This window comes from Eucyclogobius newberryi, unplaced genomic scaffold (assembly GCF_026437365.1).
Source record: "Eucyclogobius newberryi isolate DKJ021-1_F unplaced genomic scaffold, fEucNew1.0.hap1 SCAF_6, whole genome shotgun sequence".
Lineage (NCBI taxonomy): Eukaryota > Metazoa > Chordata > Actinopteri > Gobiiformes > Gobiidae > Eucyclogobius > Eucyclogobius newberryi.
Genome location: NW_027316278.1, coordinates 23290122 through 23311574, shown reverse-complemented (window position 1 = coordinate 23311574; position 21453 = coordinate 23290122). Strand labels below are relative to the sequence as shown.

Genomic DNA, 21453 nt, shown 5'->3' with positions numbered 1-21453 from the left:
GGGTTGTAGGATGGATGTCAGGTTTATATGCCAGATGTAGGTGTATCCTGATAAATAAATGCTGATAACACTAAAGGGACACAGCAGGGTAACCTAGGTAAAGCAAATATCCTTCATTCCATATTTTAGCAACTGTGGAAACATCCTGATTGTTGCCTATTGACACGAGATGTACTTAAATAAAAGATGACTGAATGAGACAGCAGCGTGCGTGCGTGTGTGTATTTACAATCAACAACTAAAACATAATTTCACAAGTTAATGGATAATATCTTGTGTTAGCTACATGCACAAGGTAAGATATGGCTCACAGTATGAATAATATATAATGGATTAGGAGGCCAAAGCAATCCGAATGCCCAACCAATTCTCAAATATGTTTTTGTTACATTGTTGAAGATTCAATATATATTTTGAAATAAAAAAAACCCACACTACTGGTATTTACCTTGAACTAGTAAAATATTTATTCACCATTCATGATTTGACCAAGCCAAAAAATGAGAAAATCATAGACTTTTAATCGTTACCACCTCAACAAAAGAGGTGCTATTCTCCATGCAGTGCTGCCTTGTCCTGGGCTGTCTGGGTGTGAGGATAATAATTAGATTTACTGTAGATAAGAATAAGACATATAATCATACAACAAAAAATAAAGATAAATAAATACAAAATATAAATAATATGAAAATAATAATCAAATTTGACAAGACAAAATTTACAATATGGACAGAATCACAAAAATGTCATCTTGGACGTCCATCCCACCCACAGCACCCACCTGTCAGTCCTCTCCAGTGCTTGTAGACTATACAAATCACTACTTGTGTATTATCTTCTAATATTAAACTTAAATTTGACTAGATTGTTTTTTTTACAAATGTGTAAACAAACAGTATGCTTCTGTACTGCGTTTTGAATTAACCACTGACTTGTATGTTCATGTTCTTTTCAGGTTTACACAAGCTAAATTCTGGAACAGTCTAACAGAAGATGTGACAGGCCTCTTCTCTGAAAGTGTTCAAATTTAGACCAAAAACAGATATGTTTATATGTACATATTAAAGTACATTTAATAATGATTATTTATATTTGTATATGTTTGCATTGTGATTTTAATATTTGTTTCTGTTATGTGAAGCACTTTTAATTAGTTTGTGTATGAAGTGTGCACTATAGATAAACTTGCATTGCCAATGTTTTTTGTCAATTAAAGGTGGACTGTGTAATTTTTCTGGTTGAGGGTTATTGCCTGCTTTCTTCATGGAGATGTTATTTCTTTACAGTACTTTACAGAGATACAAACCTCGAAAAACATACAGTCTTCAGCACTGTCAACTGTCCACTGTTCTGACCTGTAATGGTGCGTGACCTGTTTGTCTCCATGGAGACAGATAAGGTTAATGCCGTTGGTGGTTTTCAGGTTCTAGAATGTGATGATGTCATATTCCATATTCCCATATTTAATATTCCATATGGGAATATTAAATATGGGAATATGGAATATGCCCATATGGAATATTCCCATATGTAATATGAAATATGGAATATGGCCAGCACCTGGTCGGTGCAACAGAATGTTGGTATGTTATCTGAAAGCCAGAAATACTGTGGATGGAAAATTCCAAGCCAAATAATGATAATAAATCATTATTTGATCAATAAACATGGAGACATAAAAGTTACACAGTGCACATTCACTATGAGATCAATATTTTCTTCGGACTATGCATTGTTATATTTTAGGTACTTGTATTTTTAATAATTAAAATGGCATTATTATTATTTTACTGTTGGAGGGCGTGGTGAATCAGGCCTAAATGCCAGGAAGTTGCACATCTGGATGATTGACTTCCTCTGAGGGCCGGCCTGGGGCCGGCGGGGCTGTCTGCCGGGGCTCGTCAGCGCGTCACAGCGATCATCGCCTCTGATTGGCTAGAGTTTGAGCAAGTGTGTGGCCGTATAAAAGTGCAGTTTGGAGTTGGAGTTGGCAGAGACAACCGCACTCGGATCACCAGGGAGAAAATTCGGTTAACAGTGTGGGAAGGGAGCAGCCTTCACCAATTCGAGCACAATTGTCGTTGGGAAGTGATTTAAAGATGCAGAGTTGTGCCAAGTCCTGGGGTATTTTCCTGGCCAAGTCCGTGAATCCCAGCGCATCATGCAGGCATCTGAGCAGCAGGAGCAGCAGGAGCAGCGTGACATGGAAACTTCAGAGCAGGATTGGCAACAGTGGGACATCCCTGACTTCAGCTGCTCGGGGTCTGAGGACGTCCACTTCCCTATGCTCCAGACAGATAGACAGAATACTGCCCAGACATGATGATTTTGCAGAAAGGCACATTGGTCCAGGTGAGAGGGAGAAGAGAGAAATGTTGGACATCCTGGAAATCCAGGTACGAGATGTGTAAAACTGTTTGTCCTGTTTATCCTATTGTTGCATATTTTTATTTATTTCTTCTCTTTTTTTTTTAGTCGGTTGATCAACTGATCGAAAACACAGTCCCAGAATCCATTCGTGTTCAGCACAGTCTGAAAATGGATGATCCCATTTGTAAGTTTTATTTGCTAAAACATTCTAAACTCACCACAATGCGATGATGAAGTCAATGATTGAGTTTTTTTATTTAAAGATTGTCTAACATTCCAGCCAAGTGAGCGGCTGTAATGTAGGTTGAGCCTCCTCTATTGTGCCGCTCTGGCCGCGTTAAGTCTTCCTTTGAACATATTTGGAGTTGTTTTTGCACAGCGGCACCAATCTCCCGATGCTCATAGGATGGAAACTGGAGTGTAACGTTTAGCTTTGAGCTCCAGTTCCAAGTCCAGTTTAATCTGGTTTCAGCGTTCACATTACATCACAGCCGAGGGGGTTCCTAATAAGGGACCTGTGTGCGCTTCTGTTATGTAGGATTTGCCTACATGTGTTTTATAACCATGCCCTACTATATCCAACCTCTACTTAAAAAAAAGAAAGAACATTTTCCTATTAGACTCAGAGTCTGGAATGTTTTGCATGATTTAGGACCAGAAAAACATGACACTTTTGAATCAGAGACATAATACCTGATATTCACTCATTTCTAATTGCAAACAAAACTGATTATTTTACTAGATCCACAGCGGCTGGCATATTTTCTGTTATGCATTTGGCTTTGTTGTTATTGCTTCATAGCTTGTTTACACTGACATAGCTACATCTTAGGTTTTCACCCTCAACAATTCCCCCCCCATATGGAAAATACTGACAGAATGTTTTCTTAATGACTTCTCTGCTTCAAAACATGTTGATACTGTTGGTAAAGTTATAGTGGTTACAAGGGCTTGCCATTTTATTTGTATGACTCATTTCTTATGATGTTTTCCAAGAAGATGTTTGCAGCACAGGCAGGACACTTAAACTAATATACCAGTAGGCAAGGCAAGTTTATTTGTAGAGCACATTTCATACACAAGGCAATTCAAAGTGCTTCACAGCAGGAAAAATGCATTCAAATCACAAAGAAATTACAGAAATACAATAAAATTAACTAAATTAAAAATTATCAATCCAACTGATTTTCTAAACTAATAAAATCACAAACAAAAGAGAAGAGTGCAAAGAAAAAATCCTTTTAGTCATATGCGCAGCTAAACAAAACTGTTTTTAGCTTAGATTTGAACATTGTCAGAGTAGAAGCCTGTCTCACATCTTCAGGAAGACTGTTCCAGATTTTAGCTGCATAAAACTGAAACGCAGATTCCCCATGTTTTGTCCTGACTCTGGGCACCAGCAGGAGGCCGGTCCCTGAGGTCCTCAGAGTCCGAGATGGTTCATATGGCACTAACATATCCAAGATGTACTTTGGTGCTAGGCCATGGAGAGACTTGTACACAAGCAGAGCTGCTTTAAAGTCTATTCTCTGAGACACAGGAGCCAGTGCAGAGACCTGAGAACAGGACTAATGTGATCATACTTCCTGGTACTAGTCAGGACCCGAGCAGCAGCGTTCTGGATGTACTGCAGCTGTTTTACAGCTCGTTTGGAGAGGCCAGTGAGCAGGCTGTTACAGTAGTCTAATCTACTGGAGACAAACGCATGGATAAGTCTCTCTAAATCTGGTTTTGACAGTATATTTTTGATTTTGGCAATGTTTTTTAGATGGTAAAAAGCTGCTGATGTTATTGATTTGACGTGGCTATTAAAGTTCAAGTCTGAGTCCATTATTACCCCCAGATTTCTAATTTGGTTTGTAGGTTTTAGAGCGATACTCTGGAGGTGACCGCTAACACTTTCTCTTTGTTTCTGTGGGCCAAAAACGATTATTTCAGTCTTGTCTGAGTTCAGCTGGAGAAAGTTGTTTTGCATCCACAAACTGATCTGTTGGATGCAGTGACAGAGTGAATCTACTGGTCCATAGTCACCTGCCGATAGTGAAACATAGATCTGAGTGTCGTCTGCATAATTGTGATAGGACACATTTTCACTGCGTATCAACTGACCTAACGGCAGCATGTAGAGGTTGAACAGAAGGGGACCCAGGACTGACCCTTGGGGCACTCCACAGGTCAGGGTCATGTGGTCTGAGACACAGCTACCAATTTCAACAAAGTACTTCCTGTCTTCCAGATAGGACCTTAACCAGTTTAGGGCAGTGCCAGTGATGCCCACCCAGTCCTCTAGTCTCTGTAATAATCTAGAAGTGCTAAACATGGACCAGAGTTTACTCTTCAACAAATTACACAGAAGGAACTAACCGAGGCTCTGCGCTTTTCTGCTGGTTCAGCTTTGGTAAGCTTTGGTTTGCAAAGCCTGCGAGGGATTCTCTCTTTAACAATAGACCTCCTGGATAGCTTTAAAATCCCACTGAATAAGTGTCTTTAGGCAAGGCAAGTTAATTTGTAGAGCGCAATTCATGCACAAGGCAATTACATGTGATTCACACAACAGGAAAGAATGCATTAAAATACAGAAATCCCAAAACGGTTTAAGACATAAAATAGTGCAAATTAAATATCTCTATCTATAATTAAAAATTTCAGTCATATGCACAGCTAAACAAAACTGTTTTTTAGCTTAGATTTGAACATTGTTAGAGTAGAGGCCTGTCTCACTCACTTCAAAACGCAGATTCTCCATGTTTAGTCCTGAATCTGGGACTCTGGACTCCAGTGCAGAGACCTGAGAACAGGACTAATGTGCTCATACTTCCTGGTTCTAGTCAGGACCCGAGCTGCAGCGTTCTGGATGAACTGCAGCTGTTTTACAGCTCGTTTGGAGAGGCCAGTGAGCAGGCCGTTACACTAATCTAATCTACTGGAGACAAACGCATGGATAAGTCTCTCCAAATCTGGTTTTGACACTATATTTTTGATCTTGGCAATGTTTTAGATGGTACAAAGCTGCTGATGTTATTGATTTGACGTGGCTATTAAAGTTCAAGCCTGAGTCCATTATTACCCCTGAACATTTTCTCTTTGTTTCTGTGGCCAAAGATGATGATTTCAGTCTGAGTTTATCTGGAGAAAGTTGTTCTGCATCCACACAATGATCTATTTGATGCAGTGACAGTGGATCCACTGGTCCATATTCACCCGTGAAACATAAATCTGAGTGTTGTCTGCATAATTGTGATAGGACACGTTTTCGCTGTGTATCAGCTGTCCTAACGGCAGCATGTAGAGGTTGAACAGAAGGAGTCCCAGGACTGACCCTTGGGGCACCCCACAGGTCAGGGGCATGTGGTCTGAGATGCATTTACCAATTTCAACAAGCTTCAAGTACTTCCTGTCTTCCAGATAGGACACTAACTGTTCTTTAGCACTCTAGATTTAATAAGAGAACCTTAAATAACAAACGGATTTATAACACAATACTTGCTACAATGGCAACAAAAGGCGATCATTTCTATAGTACCGGTATGTCTTTTAAGGTTGCAGTGGCTGTAAATATGCACATGTGCAATGTTTTTACCTAAGCGAAAATGTCTCAGCCACCCCCCCTTGTCTGGAATTGGATTTCGTGTTCCCAAAACTGGAGTAGTCCGGGCCTTTGGTTCAGCGGGATTGCATTGTCCATTCCTTGGAGTTGCTAGGCAGCCAAAACGGCCACTGGAATCTGGTTGTTGTGAATTAGCTGAGCTCCCAGTAACAGGGCCAAATGTGAAATCACCATTTATCATCACACAGACCCCTGTACAGGTGTGTTTGGTACACCAAGTGATTTCATTCTATCATGTCAGTTTGACAGCCTAAGAATACACAAAAGTAAGGCAACATTTTTTGATTTCTGAATTAAATTTGTGCCTTTTCATTCAGGTGAGAATGAAGTTCTGGATACTTTACAGAAGATTGCTTCAAAAAACAAAGTGTGGCGTTCCTACATTGGAATGGGCTACTATAACTGCTCAGTACCACCTCCCATTCAACGCAACCTCCTGGAAAATGCAGGATGGTGAGTGTACTTAAATTAACTGTCTCTAAAAGTCTTTCTCATTCGCTGCTAATTAACTTATGAATGTAGTGGCCTTAAATTTAAATCTTGTGACTTTTGAGGGGCCTGACTCGGTTAATCATTCTTTCAAGTTTCAACAGATCTTTGCTGACTAACTCTACTTCCCTTTTCCGTCAGAGTTTGACCTCTGACCCTTTGCTGTACTCACTAATTGTATACAGTATTCCATTTTCTATGAATATAACCTATGTGTTCTGACTCGTTTTAGGGTGACACAGTACACACCCTATCAACCAGAGGTCGCCCAAGGGCGTCTCGAGTCTCTTCTGAACTACCAGACCATGATCTGTGAAATCACTGGGTTGCCTGTGGCCAATGCGTCTCTACTGGACGAAGGCACTGCTGCTGCCGAGGCAATGCAGCTCTGCCACAGGTAACTTCAACATGAATCGATAATTCAAAGTACAAAGCTTGTCAATTACTTACACATTTTATGTAATTTATATTTTGCAGGCAGAATAAAAAAAGGATATTTTACATTGACCCACGATGCCACCCTCAGACGATTGCGGTGGTGGAGACTAGAGCCAAGTATGTTTAACACAAAATAAATGAGAATCATGTTGATGGAAAATCATTATAGCAAATGGAATGGATTTATTCTGCTTTGAAATTGATTTATTGACTTCTTTGCAGTTATATTGGAGTAAAAACTATACAAAAACTTCCACATGAGATGGATTTCACTGGGAAGGATGTGAGTGGTGTGCTTTTCCAATATCCAGACACTGACGGCCGAGTGGAGGACTTCACAGCTCTTGTGGACCGGGCTCACAAAGCAGGGGTATGCTAAAAGAAGCTTTGTGAAATTGCTTAGGGGAGTGCATCTGGAACTGCAAGGATGGTGTGCTTCTGATCTAGGCCCTGGCGTGTTGCGCTACAGACCTTCTTGCCTTGTGTGTGTTGCGTCCTCCTGGAGAGATTGGAGCAGACATTGCACTGGGCAGCTCCCAGAGATTTGGAGTTCCCCTTTGCTATGGTGGTCCACACGCCGCCTTCTTTGCAGTTAAAGACAGCCTCGTGCGGATGATGCCCGGCAGAATGGTTGGCGTAACCAGGTAATGTGCCACATATCTTTTGCAGGGCCGGAAAAAGGACCTCAGATGATCATGTACAATGATTGTAACATTTAGTAGCAGATTAAAAGATTAGTGGATCAAGGAAGTGATTTTAAATATATTTAACCTACATTTTGAAAATGCCTGGTGACAACTGATCTCATAATCATGTGATCTGCAAAAGCTTTCAGACTACGCTCACTCTGATTTTAGGGATGCCGCTGGCAAAGAGGTGTATCGTCTTGCTCTGCAGACCAGGGAGCAGCACATTCGTAGGGACAAAGCCACAAGCAATATCTGCACTGCACAGGCATGTTCACTATCACTTTATACAAACCAGTTAAAGGCGTTATGGACGATTTGAGAACTCAGGCGGACTTCCCCGTGCGTTTATTAGCGCGACGGATCGCATCGCATTTCTCGTCTCCCGTATATTTCCGTCTCTTCTGAGTCAACTCGAACTGTCTTTCTCCGTCCTAATTTTGTCCCGTACACTGAGGGAACTATATTATGATCCATGCGCTTAGACACTCGGAAGCGTGCTGCTCTCCTGGGAACGAACCGCACGCGGCTGCACGTGAGTGGTAGGTGAGTTCTATGATTGATACAAGGCAGGACTAATTGGCAGTCCACGCCACGAGGAAATGACTCATATTTGGGCACAAAAAAATCGTCCATTACACCTTTTTAAATATTCAGAATGGATGGTGTAATTTTAGTTCTCTTACAAATAGTTTAATTTTCTTTTTTCCTCTTCGCTTCTAAGGCTTTGCTGGCCAACATGGCTGCAATGTACGCCTTGTACCATGGACCTCAGGGTCTCAAACACATTGCAGAAAGGACTCACAGTGCGACATTGATCTTGGCTGAAGGTAAAAATTAGACTAAACCAATGTGTGTAGTGCGACTCTTTCTTTTGGAAGTGAAATTGTTTTATTTGTGAATGTGATTTATTCAGGGTTAAAACGGGCAGGACACAGGTTACATAGTGAAATGTTCTTTGACACACTAAAGATCAACTGTGGGGTGGCAGCCAAAGACATCCTGGAGCGTGCTGAGCAGAGGCAAATAAACCTCAGGGCGTACAGCGACGGAGTGGTGAGTCCTCTAATGCTGGTATTATTGACAAATGTAAGCAAGCATGCGGCAGGGTGCGACAGGGAAACAGAAGTTGAATAAAAAAATGATAAAAAAGTGTTAGACATGCCTTTTGAATTGAATGCTGTTTTCCTATAGTTAAATGAAAGAATGAATACATCTACAATAAGGAAATGTTCCACACAGGGGTTTCCAACATTCAGTGCTGATGTTCTGTCAGACATTGTAGTTGCCCCAGTGGCTGGAGAACTGAAGCTGTCCTTTGTGTCTCCTAATCTCCAAATCAAAATGACCTATGGACATGACAATCATAGGGTGCTAATAATGATTGTGGGTAATATATTTTGGTGTAGATAATCTTGGACTGTTGCCCATTGCACTCTACGGATCTGTGGATTGACCAATCTTTGTTGTCATTCTAAACGTCAAGATATGATAATTCTAAACGTCAAGATATGATAATTCTAAGACTTGCAAGCCGGTCCTTCCACTTTATCATTACATCAGAGACAATCATTCTGAAAATAAAAATTGCTTTCACTGCAAAACATTTGACATGTCATCCCTTTTCTGGGCATTTAGTATTTCACAAAACTTATTTTGGAAACTCTAGTCTTTCAAGGACTGAACTGAATGATTATAGTAATTTACACACATTGGGAAGAGGAAAATGGGCTGTGTACTAGAAACTGATATATATTAGGATAATTTCTAATGCCCCATCTTTACAGTTGGGAGTCTCTCTAGATGAAACCGTGACTGAGAGAGACTTGGATGATTTGCTCTGGGTCTTCGGCTGTGAATCCTCAGCTGTAAGTAAATTAAACTTTTGGACACTACTTACTAAATTTAGTACTATGCACTCACACTAGTTGAACGCTTCAGGAGTTGATCGCTGAGAAGATGGGGGAGAGGGGCAAAGGAATCTGGGGAGGTCCTTTCAAAAGGACCAGCAAGTATCTGACTCATCAGATCTTTAATAGGTGGGTATATTTTTAGTTTTTCTTCAAGCAAGAAAAAGTAGACTAACATTACTAGACCATTTGCACATTTCTCTTTCGCCACATTTGCACATTTCCCTTTTTTTTCTTCCCTGTTTTTATTTTCCTATGTTGCGCAACAGGAAATGCCTTCTATTTGGCCACAGTCCTCCCACTTGTCTCATCTATAATTTGCAAATGTGTCTTTAAATTAGGCTTGTTCTAAAGGCATGGGTCTTCAAACTGAGATTGAATGTGCTAAGAAAGCTGAAAACCAAACTCCACTTATGAGCACAAAATATGTAAAATACTAACTTTTCCTTTGCCTTTCCTGATCTTGAGTTATCCTTTCATGCTGCTAAAAGCGGCACCTTTTTATCTTTACTGGAGCTGTACATTTAGACTTATCAGGTTCCGCAACCTTTTTATGCTTCAGCTGTTACATATGACATACAGTACCATAATCATTAAAGGCCTTCCCATTGAAGTAGCTTTTGATGACAATTATTGCACAGTACTAGAGTTGATTCATTTTCTACAATTGTGTGGAACATTTTCAGTACAATGAAATGCTGTTGATACATTTTTTATTTCATTGCTCTTTTTAGTTACCACTCCGAGACAGACATTGTACGATACATGAAACGCCTGGAGAACAAGGATATTTCTCTGGTGCATAGCATGATACCACTGGTCAGTGAGTCCAACTGGTTTATACAGTGAAACCATCTGTACCATCATTAACACAGTCTCTTTGACCTTTTTTGAAGGGGTCTTGTACCATGAAGCTTAATAGCTCAACGGAGCTCATGGTGAGTATACAAAATCAGTAAATGCTTGTACATTTCTTTACAGAACAGGCATGGCAATAGCATTGTAACTACAAGGCCTGAATTAAATATGAAAGAAAAAATACTTTATACCTTTTTAGTGCTGACCGCTTTCATGCTTTTATTGTTATTGTTAGAAATTAATAGTTCTTCTATTCAAAAGTCTCCAGAGTCAGTTGATGTATCGATTATGTCTATGTATGTTACTGTATGACTTGGCCCTAGTTTCCAAATTAATACCAAGAAAATCTTCCTACTGGGTTAAGGTTTAGATTATTTGTATTCCCATGAAATAAACTAGAATAACAGATCTTTTTTCCATCCCAAACTGAACTTTTATTTACTGTGCTGTAAAGGAAAGGACTGTCCAATAAACCTTCTTAAATACATTTTGATAACTGGATTTTCTTTTTCCCTATAGCCAATCACCTGGAGAGAGTTTGCCAATATCCACCCGTTTGTACCTTTGAATCAGGCGGAGGGTTATCAGAAGCTCTTCATACAACTGGAAAAAGACCTTTGTGAAATCACAGGCTATGACAAGATCTCATTTCAGCCCAACAGGTACATACTTCGTACAAGGGTTGTGACATAATCGAATCATTTCACCACAAATATTATAAAACCAGAATAATGTTATTACCCCATTAAAAACTGTAGTAAGATTTGGTGAGATAAGTAGGCCATGTAGTCAAGTTTAACTGTGGCATACTTAAATCATCAGGTCATACTGTTCTCTTGGATGTTAAACTATCGGATGTAATTCCACACACCCACTTGTACCGTCTATCACTTTTTATCAGCACCTGTGGGTTTATGAATACCACATTGTGTTACATTGGCCCGAACTTATCATACAGCGAGTGTGTTTAACCCCCCTCTTTTCATAGTCTTTGAACTAAACTGTATGTGTAATTAAAAATGTGTTATGCTTTTTTTTTTTTTTCAGTGGTGCTCAAGGAGAATATGCAGGCCTAGCTGCAATTAAAGCCTACCTAAACTCAAAAGGAGAAGGCTCCAGAACAGTAAGTGAGAACATTCAATGTCAGTAGTAAGACTGTAAGACTTTGTAAAGACACTTTCAATGGATAATCAAGCAAAATCTGCAAAAAGTAGCAAATGTCAAATATTCAATTTTTTCAGTTTAAAAAGATCTCGTGCATTGTCGATTAAGGATGCTAGATTGATCGCAATCAAATCAGTTTTTAGAGGAAGTATTTAGGAGGCTAATTGCAAGCATCTTGTTCTGCATGAGAATTTCTAACTGTTTAAAAAAAAAAAAAAAAAAATACAGTTTGATCCTTTTCATTGGTTTGTCAGTTCATAGGCAGAAAGGATTTCATTCTTTCTCCTGAACACATTTAGACTGTGTACTTTGAACAAAATTCTGTTATTTAAACGCAAATTGAATCACAATCTCTTATTCAATATACCGGTATATGCAGATTATCTAGTTTTAAAATCCTTCACAGTTCTTGAACGCTGACTTGCAGTAGGTTTGAGCCCGATAAACCCTAACAGATCAAAAACGGCCGACAACTGCATTTCCCTGTGCTTTGTTTTAATGGCGCTGTAATTAGGAGGCCTGAGATAGTGATTTCTTGACACAGTCAAGGTCCAAACTAACAACAGTTTATGCAAACATAAGTCTGCAGACTCTGAGCCACGGTGTGCCTCTCAAATGCCTTATTTGGTGGTTTAAGACTTTGACAGCTATAGATTGTAAATCAATGAATTACACGTATTAAGGTTACGCACTCTGGTGGGTGTTGCACAGGTAACATTTTTACTTGTTTAATTTTAAGGGTATGTTTGTATAAAGCAACAATGACATTTAGTTGTAATGTGTTTCCCAAGCATGCCTTTTTCTCGAATTACAAATGGAAACCCTAAAAATCAAATATTTTTCCTTTAGGTTTGTCTAATCCCTAAATCAGCCCATGGCACTAACCCAGCCAGTGCTCAGATGGCGGGCATGAAGGTGCAGGTGGTGGAGGTGGACAAAGATGGCAACATTGACTTTGCACACCTCAAAACTCTGGTGAGACTGCACTACGTTCACATTCACCTTTTGTGAATACATGTGATGACCGTTTATACATAAACTCCCATGCTATTTTACAGGTTGAGAAGCATAAAGCAAACCTGGCCGCCATGATGATCACCTATCCATCTACATTTGGTGTTTTTGAAGAGAACATAGGAGATGTCTGTGATCTGATTCATCAGAACGGTGGCCAGGTGTACCTTGATGGTGCGAATATGAACGCTCAGGTGAGTCTACGTTGAACCATGAGCTGAAGTGTTTAAGTATAGAGCTGTTATTAAAGTTCAATCAGTTATTATATTGAATACATGATGGCACTGAAGCATACGGTCACTGTCATGTAATATTTTAAATAATTTGTATTATAAACATATGAATATTACTGAACAGGTAAGGCTAGTACATTTCATATTATATAGTTTACTTTTATTCTCTAGGTGGGCCTGTGTCGTCCTGGGGACTATGGTTCTGATGTGTCTCATCTGAATCTGCACAAAACCTTCTGCATCCCTCATGGAGGAGGAGGACCTGGCATGGGACCCATTGGAGTGTAGGTCATCAGCTACTCCCTGCATACATTTGTTCATCAGGAATCTACTTACATTTGCTGCAAGTTTCCCACTCTGAAACCCCTTTTTTAAGGTTAACTTGGGGCAATCTCAATGGGTTTTTATCTGGTTAAATAAATGTTTATAAATGAATGATAATGTCACTTACGTAAAATATATTTCATGTATTTTAAAATGCACACTTAAGTGTAAACTAATGTACTGTATACATTTTTGTTTTTCCAGAAAGGCTCATCTTGCTCCTTTTATGCCAAGCCATCCAGTTGTTTCCATGTACTCCGTCAATAGCAGCAGTTCTCTGGGCACAATTAGTGCTGCTCCGTGGGGTTCAAGTGCAATCCTACCCATCTCTTGGGCCTACATCAAGGTAAAAAGTCACATTTACTTCCATCAGTACAGAATTTGTCCTAGGATCTTGTCTGTTGCACTTCTTACAGACATACTATGTACTTTTATTTTCATTTAAGCACACAGTATTTCATTGGTGCCATCTATTTCTTCTATTCTTTGGACATTTAGATGATGGGATCCAAAGGCCTGACCCATGCAACAGAGGTGGCCATCCTCAATGCCAACTACATGGCCAAGAGACTGGAAGGGTCTTACAAGATCCTGTTCAAGGGCAGGAAAGGTATAGAAATGAACACATCCATTTATAAATATTACAGGTTTCTGTCCTTTTTAATTAAGAAGTGCTTTATAACTTTGTTTTTACAGGTTTTGTAGCTCATGAATTTATCCTGGACGTGCGGCCCTTCAAAAAAACTGCAAATATTGAAGCGGTCGACGTGGCCAAAAGGTTGCAAGATTATGGTGAGTTGAAATACCTCATTAAGTTGATTTTAAAAATAATGATTGACTAAAATGATTTCTCTGCCAAGGTTTCCATGCCCCCACAATGTCATGGCCAGTGGCAGGGACCCTCATGATTGAGCCCACTGAGTCTGAGGGCAAAGCTGAGATGGACCGCTACTGTGATGCTCTGCTTGCAATTCGACAGGAGATCGCAGACATTGAGGAAGGACGGATGGATTCAAGGATCAACCCTCTCAAAGTAAGACTGAAAACTGATGCCTTGATGTACTTATGAAATTAATTTATGTCTGTTTTCTTTGTGTGATCAGATGTCCCCTCATTCTCTGGCCTGCATCACAGCCTCCAAATGGGACAGGCCGTACTCCAGAGAATTTGCTGCGTTCCCTTTGGTAGGTTTTTAATTCAACACGCTGGTCTTTTTTAAATATATTTTTGTCGCCCTCTAGTAGCTAGAACATGGAAACATGTAATCGTGATTGGTGCACGTTGCTTTACAAGAAATTAACTTTATTATAATGCACCAAATATCGAAAGTCGTCTTCTCCTTCTGCAACAGCCTCTCTGTTAGTAATGTTTTTTTGCCCTTTCATCATAGCCGTACATAAAGCCTGAAACCAAATTCTGGCCTTCCATCTCGAGGATTGATGACATCTACGGGGATCAGCATTTGGTCTGCACATGCCCACCGATGGAGGCGTACGAGTCTCCATATGAGGAAAAGCGGGCCTCTTCATAGACTGACAGCTCTGCGCTCTTGAATGCCCACACACTGTAAAACGCCAAAAGCCACTAGGTATTTACTGCAAAATTGTCCTGATTTCGAAAAGTAGGACTTATTTTATTTTTTTAAATATCATCTCAGAGCCTGAGCAAAGAGTAGCTTGATTTGATGCACAAAAGCACTTCATTTGTTTTAAGCAGTGAAATGTTTAATGTTTGAGGTGGACACAAGACTGGGCTTGGTCTAATGACACTGACTTTTTTAATGGCTGAAAAGTGCAGTGCACCCTTCTGCTCTTGATGTTTGTTGGGTTACATACACTAAGCACATGTCCTTGTGCCTCTGTCCTGTAACGGCCTCAACCTATTTTTACAAATATCAATGGACAGAAGATATTGACAATTCATGTAAACTTTTGAATTTTTTTTTTTTTTTTTTTTTTACCATGTGTTTATTTTCTGGAAATCTAGATGAAATAATCTTAATGTAATTTTAAACATTTTTCTAATCTTGTTTGTTGATACTATCTGTATTAAAATTGTTTGACATTTTAGTGTGTCTATGCAAGTCTGTACGCCACCTTGTGGTGACCCACATTTGTAGCATTAAGGAAAACTAGATTTGACATGAAGCAAGGAAAGCACACATTTTAATCCCATTTAATTGAGACTAAAAATTATTAGGCAGGACATCATTTGATATGCGTTTTTGTTGTCTCACTTCTGATCAAATAATCAGATATTTATGCTGTAATCATTAGCAATGTTAGTCACACATGGGTTTAAAGCCACAAAGGTTTTTGTTTTTCAATTGGACGTATGCAACCTAAGCCTGATATTACAGAACTGCTCTTTACTCCCTGAGCAGTGTGACCTGCACACCGCAGATTCCTCCTGACCTGTTTTTGTGACAAGCTTGTTGCAAACTGTTTGCAAAAGAAACTAGAAATAGGTGGGGTGAAAATCCCAGCTGCAGCTAATATGGCAAAAACAATGTACAGGAGGAGTTTGGGTTTCTTTAGAAGTGAAGTGAGCATTGGAATGTCTTGCTGCTCTTTGCAGCTCCTGATGCCCTGACTGAGCTGACTCCAGCACATGAGGGCATCACAAATACAGATGTGGCGCTGAATGCCGATGATGATGACGATGAGCAAAGCACCTTACCAGTTGTAAGGTTGAGCCACTGGAAAATGGGCCAAAAATAATGGCAAAGACACACTCCTGATAAGTCTATGCGAGAGCATAGGCAATGGGACGCCATCGCACATGCTGTTGGCAAGGATCTAAGAGGATGAAATGCCATGTGAAGACAGAATTAAAAACAAGCCTATTTTATAATAATGGGGCATATTTGGAAGAAGGTGACATTGTTATTGTTACAGGACATTACTTCGTATGCTAATTTAAAGATGCACAATGTGACTTTTCTGTTTTCACCCATTTGTCTCTATGACAATTCTGTGTAATCCCTCATTCGTCCAGGAGTGTTTCATCGTAGAAAGAATTCAGTTATATCATCTGGACTCTGTTTTTAGACAAACAAATCGTTTCGACTCATCCAAGAGTTTCTTAATCTGCGAATCGAGTCTGGGAGTCATGGTAAGACTATGGCAATGTTATTGCTTTGACTGTAATGTTCCTTAGTATGGCTTTAAGATGAGATTTCCATGGTAGGTGATGCCCACAGACCAAGTTATAGGTCAGATCTGTGGAGAGATGAGCACACTCACAGTAAGAATGGTCAGTTTAGTCATTTGCCAATACAAGGTCCAATAAGATACATATGAATCAAATCATAATATAAAAGACAATACAATTATTAATAATGCTTCAACAAACAGCTGCACCAGTAATATTTCTGTGGCAAAAAGAAGGCCTCTGGTTATGATGACGTCATGATGTGAGAAAACAGAAGTGTCAGTGCACTTTGTCAGCTTTGGTTGGACAAATCTTCATTTTGCCTTTACCTCCAAGGTGAAACATGACAATTGTGCAGGAAGTGATCCAGGAGGTTGTGCTTGTCACAATGCCAAAATGAGCCTGGATGTCCAGAAAGAAAAGGCCAAAGTTCTTAAGTACAGCAGCAGTGAGCCCCATGAGCCCAAAGGCTGACATCAGAGACGTCTCACTCATACAATCAGTGGTAACAATAATGATAAGTATGGAAACATGCATGCAAAACGCACTCAACACTGGGATAGAAGTGTGCTCATACTGTATTATGGCCATACTAAAAGCTTGCAATAGCCTAATACAATAGTCTTGTTTTCATGTTGTTTCAATATGACCTATCTTAGGGTCTTTCTCTTGGACACTTCAGGTCCAGTCCCCTTCATGAAGTCAGACGGAGCCGTATGAACAAAAAAAGACAACACACACAGCTCGGGGGCCACAGTTTTTGTCAGACTCAGCCGGAATCTTTCAGGTTAAACTGAGGCCGCGGATGTTGTTGTAAAGTACACAAAGGTCAACACAGCTGAAGTGACACATCCGTTTTTCAAAATATATCACTTAAAAAAAATCAAAAGCCTGCAAGGAGTTTAAGCAGCTGTTTTTATATTGAGTTGATCTTTTCAAGGTCCAAATAAAAAGAGCACTATAACCTATTCAGAGAATAGATTCATTAAAGACATCCATTTTTGCAGCATCCTTGAAATAAACCACACTTTTCACTGAGACATTTCATATCAGTAAACGCTCCTCTTTGTTTTTCAAGTTCATACACCTTCACCAAACTCGAAATGCCTTCACAATAAAACTGCCAATAACCAACTTTGACACTAAAGGCTATTTTTTTTCTTCCATAATTGAAAAAAGAACCCTAAAACAGGTTTCAGTTCACATTTTTTTTAATCTTCACAATGGGAATTTGACATGATAAATTTATTCCTTAGTATTTACTTTTATACAAATACATATTGCATCAAGTTAAAATCTAGACTTTGCCATAAAGTTTACTTTTTTATAAAATTATAAAACTGCAATAATTATGTACACACACAAACAAACAATTTTACTCACTGAAACACTGATATTACATTTAATCTCTATAGGGTTGGAAAAGCTAGCCCAGCTAGCTTCTCTTTAAAAACATGTTTGATACAATCATCTCTAGCTTTATGCCTGGTAGGGATGGGACAAGATTTTGTCATGCCGCAAGATCTCACAAAATAAAATTGCCACAAGATAGTGCACATGTAGGAGCTCGGGAGTTTGTTTTCCCCGGGGTTGGACAAAATAGGTTAGCACTGATGAGTTGCATCTCTTGAGAAGCTGTAATTCCAAAATGCAGTAGTAGAAAGACAGCAAAAATATAAAAAAAATAAATAAGTCAAATGTTAAAATCATGTCAAAATCTCATCTGGTCTCATTCTCGTGGACCTGATCTTGTGCCGCATCTTGTGGAAATAGTGTCTCATTCTTTCCTTAATGTCTGTTAAACCATTTTTTCACAGTCTCTTCAGGTCCTTGTATCCTGGGGACCCAACACCTTTGCACTTGAACCTTGACTTGAGCAGGCCACTCATTTTTGGAACTAGGCACTAGGCAGGAAAGCTGAGTACCTTGCTTGAAGGCACCTTGGCAGTAGTTTAAGATCTGCTCTTGGACTTGTCCTCATATATTGGCTGCACACCACACAATAAGGACTGTGGGTTGGCCTACATTTTGCCGTCAGCAGGGCATTCATTTCAAGAGAATCTGACGGGGCACATTGGTGATCTTCAATTCAAAACACTTTACTGTCTCTAAAAAGGTCGACACGCAAGGCCAGCTCGTTGAAAGACGGACGCAAGCCAGGATCGTTGTCCCAACACTCTTGCATGATTTCATACATCTAACAAAGAAGAAACAGAATGGGCAATTATTGAAATTTAACAATGTAATGTAAAGACAGCACCTCTGTTGGGCATCCTGGAGGTTGCGGTAGCCTGCTGCTGGACTTGAGAAGCTGAATAAGATGGTAGACAATCAACTGTCCTTGCTTGTCATTTCCCATCATAGACATAAAAACCTAAAAAAAAGAACCAAAAATGAATAGCTTGTGCACCATTTACACACACTGTATACAACAAGGTAATGTGACCTACTGCAGGAGGACTGCAATTCTTGTCACTGTGAGTGAAGAGTTCATAAAGCACCACACCAAAACTCCAGACATCAGATGCTACTGAGAATTTACTATCAGTCAATGACTCTGGTGCATACCTGTTAACAAAAACACAACCACCATGTTAAATTAAACATTTTACATATCACAAATATTAATTTGTCTCACAAGATAAACAACAGTGAAAAGTAAAAAGAAAACAAACCAAAATATTGGGCTTTCCCCCGGTTCTTCCACCATATAATACTCTTTGTCCTGAGGCAAAACTTTGGTGAGTCCAAAATCTCCAATTTTCACCCTGAGCTCACTCTCCACAAGAATGTTTCGTGTAGCCAAGTCTCTGTGGATATAACGTTTACTTGACAAATACTCCATGCCCTGCAGAACAGAGGATAAATGGTTAATGACAAATGATAAATGGTTTGTCAACATGATTAAAAAAGCAGAGGACCTTGCAGATTTGAGAGGTATAAAGCAAGAGCTTATTGTGGTCAACCCTCTTCTTGTTTTTTATGAGGTAGTCTCGAAGGCTTCCAAAGGGCAGGTACTCCATAATAAGATGAATATTTCGTCGACCTAAAAAGAACAAAACAAATATGAAAAGTATAAATGTATCGAAAATCTCAGAGTGACAGGTGGATGAAGTTGAGAAGCTTAAGAAACCTGTAAATGTTTCATAACCAGGGTTCTAGACACTATGTGGGCAACCCATTTTATTTATTCAGTCACACTGACTTGCAGACACTGACTTTGCAAAGACAAATAGTGTGCCGGTAAAAACGATCATAAGAAACCAAAGCCAATTTACTGTATTAGCGTATATTTGAAGCCCATTGGCCCACACAAGACAGAGCTGCCCCGTCACAGAGGATCGGGGGGTCCTTCTGACCTTTCCCTTGAACCCTCACGTCTTCTGTTGCCCTTTTGTTGCCAACTCCCCGTCATTTTGTGCAAAATTTCCACACTTAGTTCTATGCTACATAATATGAAGTAACGCCCAGAACTCGCGCAGAGCAGCCTGAACCATCCTCTCACATGGGGGACAGAGTCTGCACTTTGGCTGCAACTTGGGGCTGAGATGTTTTGGGAGCACAGCAGCTCGACCAAAACATTTAGAGATGGTGGACTACAAGCAGCGTCTGCGGCCTTGGCACTGCTGCTGAGCGAGTGCACATTAGCGCTTTGGAGCAGCAGAGACAGTGCAGATGTGACAATTTTACTCCCAGTCTAGAGAACTGATACCAGTATATTTTTCATTAACATAATGGCTTTCACCTGGACACGCCCAGTAATTACAAAGAAAATTCTATTCTTAGATGCACATCATCCATGTCTTAAACTATAGACTCTACACAAAGTGTTCCACTAACAAATCTTACCAGCACTATAACAGACTCCTTTGTATTTGACAATATTTCCATGCTGTAAAGATTTCAGTATCTCAATCTCCCGCTCAAAGTCGCGCATGTGTTCTGCAGTGCTATGTTGAAGTTTCTTCACAGCCACCACTTCTCCTGTGTTGTCCTGTAGTGGGTCATATCGACACATCTCCACACTCCCAAAGTTTCCCTGAGATGAAAATATTGTAATTAGTCACTCTAACTCTCACCAATATTGTGTCATATTTAGTCCTTTTAGGGGATAAGTGACAGAATTTTAAATACTGATATGAGCAGTTTTATTCAGTCTGAAAACATACCTTGCCTAACTGTTGCAAGAAAATTAGATGTCTCTCCTCAAACTGTGACGGGTCTTGACAGTCCAAACCTCCGGTGGTCCATCCTGCAGTCCCTGTCCGGTTCGGCAGGATGTCACTTTCCACAATCAACTCATAGTCTGAAAAGAGAGTAAATGTATGTTTATGTTCCAACAAGATGAGTGGTATGCAGCAGAAGCTAAATAATGTTGGTTGTTTGAGAATAGCCCTATATAGAAATCCCCAGTTTGCATCTTTCATCCAAAAAATAGGTAAAAATAAAAGCATGTTTGTGTTTTTGGATGTTTTAATTGCACTTAAACGTAAATAACCCAAGCATCCTTCATCCACAACAAAAGCGTGTTCACGGCGCGCCGCTGAAGTCAGCAAGGTGTTCTTAGAATATTTCGATCCGGACTTCACCACAGGCTTCTCTCTCCACTTCCAGCACATGTGGAGCAGACTTAAGTATATTCCCCACAATGCATTTCATTTTAATGTTTTCAAAAGGCACAGCGCTTGTTCATTAGTAACTTAGCTAACTAAGTGCTAACAGGAAATAATGAAAAGGAATGTCTCAACAATTAAACTGATAACATTTTAAATAAATCTGCAACAACACTGTTAATCTGTTGACGAGGAACTGTTTCTTTCAGTTGAGGAAAATCTCTAAGCTCAGGAAAATGGTGTCTCAAAATGACCTGGAAGTTATAATTCATGCATTTGTGTCTTCACGTTTAGACTACTGCAATAGCTTGTTTTCCTGTCTTAACAAGAAACAACTCTCTCATCTGCAGCTGGTCCAGAACTCTGCAGCGAGGATCTTGACCCGCACAAATAGAAGGGCCCACATTTCACCCATTCTTAAAGCCCTTCACTGGCTGCCGGTCTCCTACCGGATACAGTTTAAAATCCTTGTTTTAACTTTTAGAGCTTTAAATGGTCAGGTCCCATCGTACATCAGCGATCTGATTAAACCATACGCTCCCTCTCGCTCACTAAGGTCCTTGGACCAAAAACTGTTGTTGGTTCCTCGCACCC

The 21453-nt window shown here is 39.8% G+C and overlaps 2 protein-coding genes across 3 annotated transcripts in view; one reads left to right on the top strand and one right to left on the bottom strand.

Moving 5' to 3' along the window:
• Nucleotides 1-1966: 1966 nt before the first annotated feature.
• gldc (glycine dehydrogenase (decarboxylating)) lies at nucleotides 1967-15162 on the top strand. The gene is made up of 25 exons (XM_072432992.1): nucleotides 1967-2396; nucleotides 2476-2554; nucleotides 6295-6430; nucleotides 6699-6863; nucleotides 6944-7021; nucleotides 7127-7274; nucleotides 7352-7548; nucleotides 7762-7858; nucleotides 8315-8420; nucleotides 8507-8646; nucleotides 9378-9458; nucleotides 9532-9629; nucleotides 10235-10319; nucleotides 10397-10438; nucleotides 10878-11020; nucleotides 11406-11481; nucleotides 12372-12497; nucleotides 12581-12730; nucleotides 12941-13053; nucleotides 13298-13439; nucleotides 13592-13703; nucleotides 13790-13885; nucleotides 13954-14126; nucleotides 14197-14277; nucleotides 14484-15162. The coding sequence occupies exons 1-25, from the start codon at nucleotides 2100-2102 to the stop codon at nucleotides 14622-14624; spliced, it is 3102 nt and encodes a 1033-aa protein (XP_072289093.1). The 5' UTR covers nucleotides 1967-2099; the 3' UTR covers nucleotides 14625-15162.
• Nucleotides 15163-17957: 2795 nt separating this feature from the next.
• jak2b (Janus kinase 2b) overlaps nucleotides 17958-21453 on the bottom strand; it is a 32835-nt gene continuing 29339 nt past the window's right edge. For both annotated transcript variants that reach the window (XM_072432564.1, XM_072432565.1), the window contains 7 exons: nucleotides 20416-20552; nucleotides 20096-20285; nucleotides 19168-19292; nucleotides 18922-19094; nucleotides 18697-18814; nucleotides 18507-18620; nucleotides 17958-18443 (listed from right to left, as the gene is read on the bottom strand). In XM_072432564.1, the coding sequence (XP_072288665.1) occupies nucleotides 18336-18443; nucleotides 18507-18620; nucleotides 18697-18814; nucleotides 18922-19094; nucleotides 19168-19292; nucleotides 20096-20285; nucleotides 20416-20552 (965 nt within the window). In that variant the 3' untranslated portion in view covers nucleotides 17958-18335. The remainder of the gene's footprint in view (nucleotides 18444-18506; nucleotides 18621-18696; nucleotides 18815-18921; nucleotides 19095-19167; nucleotides 19293-20095; nucleotides 20286-20415; nucleotides 20553-21453) is intronic.

Coding starts and splice junctions, on each gene's coding strand:
- gldc (XM_072432992.1), top strand. CDS start 2,100: ATGCAGAGTTGTGCCAAGTCCTGGGGTATTTTCCTGGCCAAGTCCGTG. Junction 11,482..12,371: donor AAGGAGAAGGCTCCAGAACA/GTAAGTGAGAAC, acceptor TTTTTCCTTTAG/GTTTGTCTAATCCCTAAATC. Junction 13,054..13,297: donor GGCATGGGACCCATTGGAGT/GTAGGTCATCAG, acceptor TTGTTTTTCCAG/AAAGGCTCATCTTGCTCCTT.